The sequence below is a fragment of the Toxorhynchites rutilus genome, chromosome 1, assembly GCF_029784135.1.
Source record: "Toxorhynchites rutilus septentrionalis strain SRP chromosome 1, ASM2978413v1, whole genome shotgun sequence".
Taxonomy (NCBI): Eukaryota; Metazoa; Arthropoda; class Insecta; order Diptera; family Culicidae; genus Toxorhynchites; species Toxorhynchites rutilus.
Window position 1 is genome coordinate 74,494,561 of NC_073744.1, and position 13,768 is coordinate 74,508,328.

Here is a 13,768-nt window from a genome sequence, read left to right on the forward strand (position 1 = left end):
ATGAAGCCCGAACGAGCTAATATTTTGCATAAGGTATGTTATCGTGCAAATCAACATTTCGTAGCAAGTTCCGAATCAAAAATTGGCACTCGAAACCATACTTTTAGTTTCGCATGCCAAAAAAAACTTCCCAGAGTCCCAGAGTGTCGATTTTTGACAAAAAAAAAATGTTCGATGTGACACTAGATCTCGACGTTTTATGCCATTTTAAAACATTTGGCATCAACAAAATTTTTCGAAGACCCCGATTTCCTTTACTCCCCCCTTGGGTGATTTCTCGATTTTCAAAAAAACCCAAACTTTGACCGCTTTGCGCCATTCTTCCTTAAGTCCGATTGAGCTGAAATTTGGCATAGGGTGTTTTTTCGAGGTGGTGAACATTTTGTATAGGGTAACTTTATATATACAGCCATTCCATGCCAAACCGATATAGTGGTTCTCAGATTTTCGTCAAAAGTGGTAGTTTTGTTCTTTGTCGCAAAGGATTTTTTTTTATTTTTTTGTTAGGGTGACTATTTTCATTTTAGGATGGTCCAAAAAAACATTTTTTCGCATTTTTGCCAAAAATGACTTTTTTCAAAAACTCATAACTTTTGATCTACTAGACCGATGCAGATGATCGACATATCAAATTAAAGCCAATCACCTGTTTATTTTAAACATACCTGCAGAAAGTTTGAATTCTGCTCTCGTTAGTATTGATTGTATTCGTTTTTTATTGTTTTCATAGTCTCGGGACCAAAGGCGCTATAGATTTTTATATTTTTTCTGCGAAGCTGAGAATTTTTCTTATAACATATCTCGAAACCAGGGAGACGTTTTTTGTAGTGGAAAAAATGACTTTTTAGACCATCGGGTAACTTTGAAAAATCGTAACTCAAAAACGAAAAGTAAAGCTTCCCTGGTTTCAGGATATGTTGTGTGAAAAATCCTCAGCAATCCTCAGAAGCAAAAGTTATCGAGTTATATCGCGGCGCGTTGAAGTTGTCGCTCTGACAAGTGCATTCCGTACATCTTTGGTAACCGTGTGTAATAGTTGCCCCGAAGTCTATGAAACATTCTATCGAAAAACAATCGTCCTTGCAAGTAATCAATCCACTGTTGCTAATATCATTCTACAAACGAACAATGAAACAAAAAGATTTTTCAAGTTTTTTTTCCCAAAATATATATTACTGTACATGTGCCCGACACGGGATCCTTCTATTGGGATGCAGCTGACTTAATCAGCAACCCCCCCTAGTCTGTACCCCATATATAGCGTGGTGCATCTTCTCGACTCGAGGAATCCAGGATAGAATGGTCACTAGCCTGCACAATCATCAGCTCGTGTAGAGTTGCCATGAGCGGTACATCCTTTGGCTCTCATTGAGTGATCAGCGGACTGCACAACCTTCGGCCCGTGTATCTGTAAAGGGTGTGTGTATGTATTGCCGCGATTAAGTAAAAGTTTATAGAACGGATAGGAGCGATATGAAACAGGGACTCAACGAAGGAAATATCATTGAACGTTGACATCGGCGTTTCTGACGAACAGATATCGATGAAGCAGAGGATCAGGATCACGGCTACCTAAGATATCCCGAACGGGGATATCCGATTGTCTTGTGCTCACAGTGTTCAGCGCTTTTTAAATTGTTGATATAAAATAATATAACTGCGGTACAGATTCTACGAGCCCTCGTTCCATCAATTGTATTTTTATTTAAACAAATTCGAAGGAAATGAAGAATTTAATTCATTGTATCTTATCAAGTGTTTTCTTTCGATTTGGTGTAACTAATCTGTTCCTCTTTCAGGAAATTTTGTCCTTGAACAGCATTTGTTTCAGATGAACGCTTCTAAGGTTTGCTCGGTCCATATAGCTTATCTGACCCGACGCCATTTCTGCGAAACGAACAATGAGGCCACAACTTTGCGTTATGTGAGAAATAATCACGGAAACCCTTGCGATGTTTCCATGAATCACATCGGCCGCACAAAATACTTGCGCGCATATACTCCCTTCATTTATTTCCACATAAGTAACCGCATCAGCATTTGACTTGTTTCCGAAAGGGTGCGGCTTTCACTTGTGGTTGACTAGAAACTCTCGAATGTCCGCGTAATTTGTGATTGCATCTAGATTCATTACATTTTGAGAATCTCAACACGATCGCGTTTATCTCGTTCTCCCATGGTTACCGGTCGCACAATTTCCTTCCCCTATCGGTCCGGGAAATCGCATCTGACTACATGCGTTCGCAGGTTTAGTTCAGCAAGCATAAATATTACCTTTTCATATTGAGAATCTTCAACTCCAAAACCATTTCTGACTACTCTCCCTCTCTTTTCTACATTTCTTCTCTGGACGCGAATCACATAGATCTACTGAATCTAGCAATCACCTTTTTCACAATTCATAATTCATCCGCGTTGACGGCATTGAGCTTCGTATTACGAAATGGGGGAGCAGGCATGACAATATGGGTTTGCAAAAGACATAAACGTGCTTTTATTTAATTAGTACTCTAGGTAAACTAAAATCACCTTTGCTTGCAAGTAGTAAAAAAATATCATACACAAATTGTGTTTAAAGATAATTTTGTATTATAATGGCAAGTTTCGGTGAGAATATCTGAAAATTGATAGAAAATAGTTTAAATTGGGGTCAGAACAGCGTACTTATAGAAGGCAAATAACGCAAAGAAAAAAATTTCATTCAAATTTTAGCAATTTAAAACTGCCTTAGGGTCGACTAATCTGATAGAGAATAGTTGACCTCATACAAACTAATATCGTATCCAGATGTCGACACCATTCCGCCGTCAACGCGAATTGCCACACTCTCAACGAGCGATAGAAATTATTTCAGACTAATTCAAACACACACATTTATTGTTCCAAAATACTGAGTGACCGTTCCGTATTACCGATTTACAATCACTACTCAATGTAATTTATCCATGCGACATTTGATAACTACTATTAAAAATAGTGTGATTCTTTTTACAGTGCATATTACTTTCCTCCAGACGACTTTCATATGTTCTCATTATTGGTATCAATGCGCTTTCCGTCGGACTCACTGTTCCTCAGGCGCTACGATACCAAACCGGCCTCGTCATCAATGCGTTTCGACTTTCCATCGGACTCGTTTTTCTTCTGGCGCTACGGACTCTCCCCGACATCGCCATTATATTAGTGCGCTTCGACTTCCAGTCGGACTCCCTTTTTTAGGCGCTACGGTCTTCAACCTGCCTCGCCATTAGTGTTTGTGCACCATTTCCCCTCTTCTGTGCTGCGTTTGACAAACAGCCAAAAATCGAAAATTGCACGGATTGGATGTGATATGGCCACAACGAGGTTTGTTTCACACACAATAATTCGCTTCACTATTCGATGAGTCGAATGACGCTAACTCGTATTTTTTCAGCTCCGAACCCTTCAAAATTCACAAGAATGCAGAACTAATTATTTCAGCACACAACTCATCACCTCCATGTTCGTTTCAAAGTAAATATAACTGATTTTGCACTTTGCCTCCTCAACACGAGTTCTGAGAAAGAAAAAAAACTACATCGTACCGACGGCGCCAATTGTAGTATCTGCCCCCACGTAGGAATCTATGTATATTCCATAACATGTTAATTTATGTTTATGAGTTCTATTTTATTTCAACTAGAGATGGGCAAACCGTTCACGAACGGTACGAAAGAACTAGTTCGCCGAAAAGAGTGAACGAGCGGTCGTTCTTTTTCAAAGAACGGTAGTTCTCCCCACGAACTGATTGCGAGCGAACGGTTTGTGAACGAACGGAACGAACTGATTCCGTAAGAACGGTTTGCGAGTGAACTGTTTGTGAACGAACTGATTCCGTAAGAACGGTTTGCGAGTGAACTGTTGGAGAGTGAACTGTTTGTGAACGAACTGTTTGCGAGTGAACTGTATGGCAAAGAACTGATTGAGAGTGAACTGTTTGGGAACGAAGTGTTTGCGGCCGAACTGTTTGCGAACAAACTAGTGCAGCTGAACTGATTTATAATAACATAAATATAACGAGAACGCTTGTAAGGAAAATAAAACGATTTGTCATTTATGAGCAAAATGCATGTAACTAATGGATTATTTTGTTAATGTATACTCAATTTTGGGTTAAAAATTAAATTAGATTTTCGTAGTTTTAAAAGCAAAACTATATATTTTCAATTTCATGTATTTTTTCAATTCCGCGCAACAATCATATACTTTCTGATTATCAGAAAAAATCTGGGGGAAGCGGGGGCGATTCATGGATTAGGTAAACATAAAATATTATAGTGAGGGCATGTTGAGAAAAAAGTTTTTTCGTTGCTTTCAATTCATTGTTTGGCCTATGGCGTGTACGTGTTATCGTGATTGTTTGTATGATTGAGTGTTAGTGAAAATCGCTGCTGATTTTTTTGCCTGAATGAAAATTATAAAATATGATCCTCCATGGAACCTGTGTGTTGTCCAAAAAGAGAATATGAAAAATTGCACATATGTTGTGCGCATCAAATTATTACATAAACTTTTGTCGATCGATAACATACAAGAAGAAAATAAACTGAAACGGTTTGAATTTGCCCGGAACCATGTTAACAAACCCAAAGACAAAAGAGTGTAGCAGAAGGATGATTTACATTTATATTTACATTTATTCACAAAATGTCAACAGGCTTTACATGAGTGCCCTAATGATCGAAACTTACAACTAATCTACAAATACCTCTTAAAACTAACTTATTTGTAAACTAAATCTATGTGAGGACTACAGAGTACAGAGCTGTAAGGGACGAAAGATGACAATCGAAACAGGAACTACATCGGTTAAACACACGACACATACTAGAAACGGGTTCATTATAACCGTAATTAGTGCGTGATGATGGGAGGAGCAAGACATTATTGGTACGCAAATGACGTCGGCGAATGTTGAAATTTATTAACCGAAGAAGTTCAGGACAATCAATTTTTGATGAAATCAAATCTGACGTAAATAGAGCCTTGGCAACATCTCTTCGAGAACGTAATAAGTCCAGCCCAATCAGTCTACAATGGTCCTCATAGCTGGGAAGATTGAGAGGATCATTCCACGACAAATTGCGCAAGGCAAATCGGACAAATTTCCGTTGAATTGATTCAATTCGCTGAATGCTATTCTGGTAGTATGGTGACCATACTACACAAGCGTACTCAAGAATTGACCGTACCAGTGCGAAGTAGAGTGCCTTTATGCAATGCACATCTTCAAACTGCTTTGAAACGCGGAAAATGAAGCCAAGCGATTTGGATGCTTTAGACGTGATGTAGGAAATGTGGGCACGAAATGTCAGCTTGGAGTCCAACATGACTCCAAGGTCTTTGATGGTGTTGACACGTTCCAATATTACACCATGCAGCTTATAATCGAAGATTATTGAAGAGCGCTTGCGGGAAAACGATATCACAGAACACTTCGATGGATTAAGAGTCATTCTGTTTTTTACACACCATTCGACGAAAATATCCAACTGTTTTTGAAGAAACTCGGCATTTACAGTGGAATTCACAGGAAGGAATAATTTGAAATCATCTGCGTATGAAAGTTTCAAGCACTTCAAACATAAATTGATGTCGTTAAGATAAAGGGTGTGTCACATCAAACTGCATCACGGAAAAAACGCTGTAGAAATTCGCCCAGTAGACCGACTCCTTTTAAAAATTTTAGACAATAAAATAATAACTATTAAACAACTTTTGGCATTTTCTTTTTATTCATACTTCGAGCCCAAGCCCGTATGCTCGCACCTTCCTCTTTACCCCGTCCATAAGGTTCTGTACAACGTCAGGTTGTAGTTTTTTTTGAACAGAAATCCATTTTCTCTTGAAGTCCGCCTCCGATTTGACAACTTTTGGGTTCTTCCGGAGGGCCTGCTTCATAATCGCCCAATATTTCTCTATTGGGCGAAGCTCCGGCGCGTTGGGCGGGTTCATTTCCTTTGGCACGAAGGTGACCCCGTTGGCTTCGTACCACTCCAACACGTCCTTTGAATAGTGGCACGAAGCGAGATCCGGCCAGAAGATGGTCGGGCCCTCGTGCTGCTTCAATAGTGGTAGTAAGCGCTTCTGTAGGCACTCCTTAAGGTAAACCTGCCCGTTTACCGTGCCGGTCATCACGAAGGGGGCGCTCCGCTTTCCGCAAGAGCAGATCGCTTGCCACACCATGTACTTTTTGGCAAACTTGGATAGTTTCTGCTTGCGAATCTCCTCCGGAACGCTGAATTTGTCCTCTGCGGAGAAGAACAACAGGCCCGGCAGCTGACGAAAGTCAGCTTTGACGTAGGTTTCGTCGTCCATTACCAGGCAATGCGGCTTCGTCAGCATTTCGGTGTACAGCTTCCGTGCTCACGTCTTCCCCACCATGTTTTGCCTTTCGTCGCGGTTAGGAGCCTTCCGAACCTTGTATGTACGCAGGCCCTCCCGCTGCTTGGTCCGCTGGACGAATGAACTTGACAAATTCAGCTTATTGGCGACATCCCGGACCGAACTTCTCGGATCACGTCTAAACTGCTTAACTACGCGCTTGTGATCTTTTTCACTGACGGAGCATCCATTTTTGCCGTTCTTCACCTTCCGGTCGATGGTTAGGTTCTCGAAGTATCGTTTTAGTACTCTGCTGACCGTGGATTGGACGATTCCCAGCATCTTACCGATGTCCAGATGTGACAACTCCGGATTCTCGAAATGAGTGCACAGGATTAATTCACGACTTTTCACGATTTTTCGTTCGACGACATTTTTCCAAATTTACGAAAAATTGACAGTGAAGCATGGCCAACGTGATCTCTACACTCTTATCTGATTATAAGCGAAAGCTGAAGATATAATTCCTAAAAATTAAATTTCTACAGCGTTATTTCCGTGATGCAATTTGATGTGACACACCCTTTACAGAAGGATTGCAGGAACGACATTTGCAGGCTACAATCAAGGATGCTTTTCCTGGGCTGGTGTTGGAAATCTGGTGCGAATTAACGGAATCATGAATCACCTGAAAGAATCGCTTCGAAAAACTGGCCTACGAAACAGCTTAGTTTTCCAAATTTTCCCTCAACGACCTAAAGCACACTGCTTAGACCAAAGCCTATTTCCGTTCACGCCAAAAAAAAAAAAACCCTTGAATGGCCACCACAGTGTCCTTATCTCAACCCCATTCTCAACAACAAAGTGGTAAAAGATGGTGTCACAGAGCCGTGAAATAATGCTCTCCAGAAGACGTAGAACGGAATCGCCCCTCAGCACCTCCAGAACTTGGTCGATAGTATGCCCAAATGACTTCAACAGGTCATTGATGTTTCAGGAGGCCACACTAAATATTGATGCTTTTATTTTTTTTTTGCTTTTATTGTGTGATTTGTTGTTACTCGAAGTCGGACTTTTATACCTGTTTTCAATTTTTATTCTGAGTTCCATCAAACTAAAATGTTTGGATTGAGTTTTATGTATTGAATCCAGTTAAATATGATGGAAATGCAATGAAAAATGTTAATAATGGTAATAAATACAATACAATGTAAACAACACTTTGTTTATATCGCTTCAACATCGATTGCTAACAATACTGCACAGCTCTTACTGTCATAACATAAGGAAACGAGGAGTCATTCATAGGTTTTGAGTGATTTTAATATTATACTAGCGGACCCGGCAAACTTCGTCCCGCCCAAAATTTGTTTTTTGTTATCATTACCTTCAAACATTCAGGTTTTCTTACTAAGCGCAAGTTCATGAGTCCAATCGCAGAACTGTTCATTGACTGATCTTCCACTCGACCCTGTTGAATTTACCTTTTACTAAAAAAATCCTAGTACTTCTACCAAAACTCATCATTATAATATCAGATTATTTTCAGACATAATTCTCGTTCAAGATTTTTCAACCACTTGCAAATAACACGTTTCTCCGTTACATGGTGTTGACGCTAAAATAAAACCTGAAAAAGAGAAGAAAATATAAATATAAATGAACTATAAAATGTACATAAGCCAAAATAACACAAATACTTACCAAACTTATACTTACCCTGATCTACACGAAAAGCCTATAAAAGCCTGCTATAATAGTCAAAATCACACTTCCGCAATAACGTCAAATTGAATTGTCACAAATGTTCATTCCAATAAACCACGTGGAAGTAATCGGATGTATTTTTTAGTGTTCTCGAAAGAAGTGATCTCGAAGTGATAAAATCACACCGAGTCGTTACCATATTTGGTGCCGAAACCCGGGACGTGAGTTGCAATCGAAGTTTGTTCGTCGGTTCCATAAAACTATCGACGGTTCCAGCTAACCTCATCGGTCGGGACAACAGCAAACCAGAACGCTTCCAGTGAGCTAACCTCGTCATCGCCATCGCAGTTAACCTCCAACGATACCACCACGTGGTACGATTCCGTTAAAAGTACCAGTCATCGGCAACAAGCAGTCTCGGTAACACAACGCAAGCTCTCCCAGAAACAAAACCCGATTGGAAACATCGTCGCCACGTGGATTGCAGTTTTGGTCGCAGCAGTTCTTCCAGTTCGACAATCCGACGATTCATTCGGATCTACAAATTGGTCTACCAACAAGCCAGAAAGTCGGTCGCATAGCAGCGAGTTACAGCAGGAACTACTATTACCTCTCTTGGGTTCGTCTGAGTAAAGCAGCAATCGTTTTGTGGACCAGCAGAAACCCTCATCAGTCGCAGCAACGTGTGGGCGTTTTGCAAGCCGCATACAGCAGCGTTTATCAACAGCATCATCGTTGTCGAACCACGTCTGACGTTGACGGATTCAACCGGTGAGGTCGAAGTAGAGGTATAAGAAGCAGAACTCCAGGTAACCATTTTCCTTACTATTGGTGGTAGAAAGATGGCGCCTGCGAAGAAAGTTAATAAAGTGAATAAATTGAAGACGTTACATCGCAGGGGCACGAATATATTGGGGTCAGCCCTTCTGATTAAATCATTCAACGATGAATACGATCCTGCTCAAATGGATCAGATTCCGATTCGGATTCAACGCCTTGATGAATTGAGGCACGAATTCGAATCGAATCAAGATAGAGATTTTGGAAAATGCAGATGAGGAATTTTCTGAAACCAGACGTGAATTCCAAAATTTATATTATGAGTTAAAAAGTTCATTGCAACGAAAGCTTGCCCATTCACCGGCAAGGTCAACACCCTCTATCGAACCGTCAACGTCACATAACCTCGCACAACCGATTACAAATATAAGACTTCCCGAAATTAAACTGAAGGATTTCTCTGGGAATATAGATGATTGGGTTTCATTTCGCGATCTTTTCGATTCTTTGATCCACTCGAATCGACAACTTAGCGCAGTGCAGAAAATGCACTACTTAAGAACTGCATCGACTAGTGAAGCGGCACGGATCATTTTCTCGCTCGATATTTCTGTCCACAATTATCACCTTGGAACCTGTTAAAGGAAAGGTTCGAGAACCCGAATTTGCTTATCAAACACCATATGTCGGGATTATTAGTCATCCCTAAATTGAAAAGGGAATCAGCGACGGAGCATGCACAGTTAGCGGATGACTTCGACCGCCACGTTCAACTTCTCGATCGACTCGAAGTAGCAGAAAAACATTGGGATTCATTATTAGTCGAACGTTTGAGTAGTCGCTTGGATTCAACAACGCTTCGTGAGTGGGAAACCCAATCATACGATACTGAGCATCCAACATATAAACAACTTCTGCAGTTCATACATAAAAGATCATGCATTATACAGACTGTAAATATTTCTCAGTCGTGTAGTTCTCAAACCCAGTCGAAACCGTTGAAGAATCGTTTGACCGCCGCTCATGCAACATCTGATTCTAACCACAAATGCCCGTGCTGCAAGCTTGCACACTTCTTGTTCCAGTGTGACCAATTTAAATTACTTTCACCAAAACAACGTTTCGAACTTACCAAGAGGAATGGATTGTGTATTAATTGTTTGAAGGGAACACATCAGGCGAAGGATTGCTCCAGCGGTTCCTGCAAAAGCTGCAATAAGAAACATCATTCTCTCTTACATTTGCCACCCTTTCCTTCGGCAAATGTGAGACAAGCCTGAACAGTAAACGTACCCGCTGAAACAAATCGCTCGCAAGCCTGTCAATCGTCGCAAATCGTATCTAATTTCGTTCAAAACACTTTGTCGGATGAGCAATCGTTTGTCTCACCACTCGCGGAAACATTCCGATCGAATTCGTTAAATCATCAATCGTTCGCGGTCGGAATCGCTCCCCTTTCCTCGTCGGTCGTCTCGCCCGGTAGCGAAACAACCTCGTATCAAAGTGATCAAGTGAAACCTCGAAATTATACAGTGTTACTCTCGACAGCACTTGTTAAAGTGAAGGATGTAGACAACAACAATCATTTCGCCAGAGCTCTTTTAGACAGTGGGTCTCAACCGAGTTTAGTTTCTGAAGCACTCTGCCAGAAGCTACGTTTGAAACGTACAAAAATTAATTCACCGATCAGCGGAATCGGACAGTCCACAGTGAACGTACACTACGGAATCACTTTGTCGCTCTCTTCTCGTTTCGATACCTTCTCCACCAGTTTGGAATGTCTGGTATTACCGAAGCTCACCGTGTCCTTGCCTGGTCACCACATCGACGTCGTACGTTGGAACATTCCACGAAATCTTCCTCTAGCAGACCCACAGTTTAACATCAGCAAAGGTATCGACATCATCATCGGTGCTGAACTGTTCTACCATTTACTAGAACATCAGCAATTCTCGCTTGGCCTCGGATACCCTGTCCTTCAGAAGACATTCCTTGGATATATTGTATGTGGCAAGCTGGAACAGCTATCCTCGGAACCACCTATAACACAAACCAGTATGATATGTGCAGAACAGCAGCTCGACGCTCAACTTCAACGGTTTTGGGAGGTCGGAAACATCGAAGACGTCAAGGAACACAGTAACGAGGAACAAGCTTGTGAGGAGCACTTCCTACAAACAACTTCCAGGGAGGTTGATGGTCGCTTCGTCGTTCGTTTACCATTACGAGAAGATATGATAGCGTTAATGGGCGATTCGTACCAGCCCGCCCTCAGTCGAGTCCTGGCAATGGAGAGAAAGCTCGCTTCCAACGAAAAACTTCGCCGGGAATACCTTAGTTTCATGGAGGACTACGAGAAATTGGGTCACATCGAGGTTTGTTCGCGCGCGTCGTGCAGCCCACAGTATTTCCTGCCCCATAATGCCATTCAACGTCCGGAGAGTTCAACTACGAAGACTCGAGTGGTATTTGATGGATCATGTCGCTTCTCCACACAACTTTCGCTTAACAACGTTTTGAAAATTGGTCCAACGGTTCAACCTGCTTTGTACGCCATCGTAAGAAACTTCCGCGTGCCACGTTATGCCATCACAGCCGATCTGGAGAAAATGTTCAGGCAGATCTGGATTCATCCTGAGGATCGCAGATTTCAACAAATCTTGTGGCGCCGAGATCCATCTGAACCGATTCGCACGTATTGCTTGAAAACGGTCACGTATGGCTTAGCCAGTTCTCCGTATCACGCAACCAGGGTGCTGAACCAGCTAGCCTCAGAGGAAAGGAGTCGGTTTCCATTGGCGGAGCCAATAATCAGGAAAGGCACGTACGTCGACAACGTAATTGCTGGACATGATGATCATGAAACTCTCAAGGAGGCCTGCGCGCAATTGATCAAGATCTTCCAGTCTGCTGGATTTGTACTTCGCCAGTGGGCGTCAAACAGTACGACAGTTCTCTCCAACGTTCCCAAGGATCTATGGGAGACTTCTACAGAATTGGAAATAGATCAATCCCTCGCTGTGAAGACTCTAGGACTGTTGTGGTTTCCCCAGCAGGATTCGTTCAAATTTAAAGTACCTGCATTGCCTGAGCTGAGTGTGGTTACCAAACGTGTCGTTGTATCAGAAATGTCACAACTATTCGATCCCCTCGGCCTTCTTGGACCCGTAGTCGTCATGGCAAAAATGTTTATACAAACCCTCTGGGCGGAGAACATGTCGTGGGACACCGAGTTATCGGACAAACATAGCACATGGTGGAGAGAGTATCGCAACGACATCACAGCACTGAGGACACTGGAGGTCCCTAGGAGGATGCTGTGGAACAAAAGCCAGGATTACACCTTGCATTGCTTCTGCGATGCATCAAAAAAAGGATACGGATGTGCCGTATATGTCGTGTCACCAGATGAGACTAGCCAGCTACAATCTCATCTTCTCACCTCAAAATCTCGAGTTGCTCCTCTCCGTGGACTCACTATTCCCCGATTAGAGCTTTGTGCAGCTCTCTTCGGAAGCCAGCTTGTTAACAACCTTCGTATCAACACTGTCTTCAATGGGCCGGTTGTGTTTTGGACTGACTCAACCATCGTGCTGCACTGGATCAAATCCACGTCAAACAAGTGGAAAATCTTCGTCTCCAACCGAGTGGCAGAGATCCAACGTTTGACGAAGGATCATGAGTGGCGACATGTTACAACAGAATCAAATCCTGCAGATCTAATCTCACGAGGAATCCTTGCAACTAAAATTATAAACGAACATTTTTGGTGGCACGGTCCAGGCTTCATCAGAACCGCGAAAGAGCTCTGGCCGCAGAATATAATCCCAGCATTGAGTACCCTGGATGTTGAGGAAGAAGCTCGTCTACTCGTTTCACTTCATGTCAATGAAGTAGATTCCTCGATTTTCGAAAGATTCTCCGAGTTGGGCAAGATAATTCGAACTGTCGCTTACTGCTACCGCTTCTATACCAACTGTATGCTTCCTAGTGATAAACGTCTCATAAGAGCTCTCTCTCCAAATGAATACAACATCGCTTTGAAATGTCTAGTTCGTTTGGCTCAGCGATCAGAATTCCCAGCAGAAATTCGCATCTACGGGAGGAAAAGCAACCTTTCGAAGAGTACAGCCAAATCTCCACTCAAAAATCTAAACCTATTCATGGATGATTTTGGTCTGCTCAGGCTCGATGGCCGCCTAAGAAACCTAAATGCACCTTTTGACACACGGTTTCCTATTCTACTCCCCGCCAAACATACTATCAGCTGGATGATAGCCCGATCGATACATTTACAAACGCTCCATGGTGGTCCGAAGCTCTTACTGGCCACGATACGTCAGCGATTCTGGCCACTACAGGGTCTTCAGTTAGCTCGCAGAGTTGTGCGCAAATGCATCACTTGTTTCCGATGCCAGCCTCGACTATCGCAACAGATCATGGCACCCTTACCGTCAGTGCGCATCACTCCAGCTCGAGTATTCTCACATTCGGGTATGGATTACTGTGGGCCGTTCCTCGTTCGTCCGTTAAGTGGAAGGGGAGCGTCGGTGAAAATCTACGTTGCTTTATTCGTATGCTTGGTGGTGAAGGCCGTGCACCTTGAAGTCGTCTCCGATTTGTCGTCCGCCGCGTGCATAAACGCCGTCAAACGCTTCGTCGCTCGTCGCGGTCGCGTTCTACAGTTGCACTGCGATAATGCAACTGCGTCGGCGCGGATCGCGAATTGAAGGCTTTGCGACAGGAGTATCTAAGGCAGTTCCGGACGAAAGAATGGGACAACTATTGCTCGGAGAATAGCATCACCTTCTGCTTCATACCCGCCCGCTCTCCACATTTCGGAGGAATTTGGGAGGCAGGAATAAAATCATTCAAACATCATTTTCGTCGAATAATTGGACAGAAGTCGTTTACTATGGACCAATTGCTAACCATC

General features: G+C 42.5%; 1 protein-coding gene across 1 annotated transcript; it reads left to right on the top strand.

The window, feature by feature from the left end:
* LOC129761077 (uncharacterized) lies at window positions 1-13,562 on the top strand. The gene is made up of 4 exons (XM_055758779.1): window positions 1-33; window positions 8,329-8,671; window positions 8,713-8,823; window positions 10,150-13,562. The coding sequence occupies exons 1-4, from the start codon at window positions 1-3 to the stop codon at window positions 13,560-13,562; spliced, it is 3,900 nt and encodes a 1,299-aa protein (XP_055614754.1).
* Window positions 13,563-13,768: the final 206 nt, after the last annotated feature.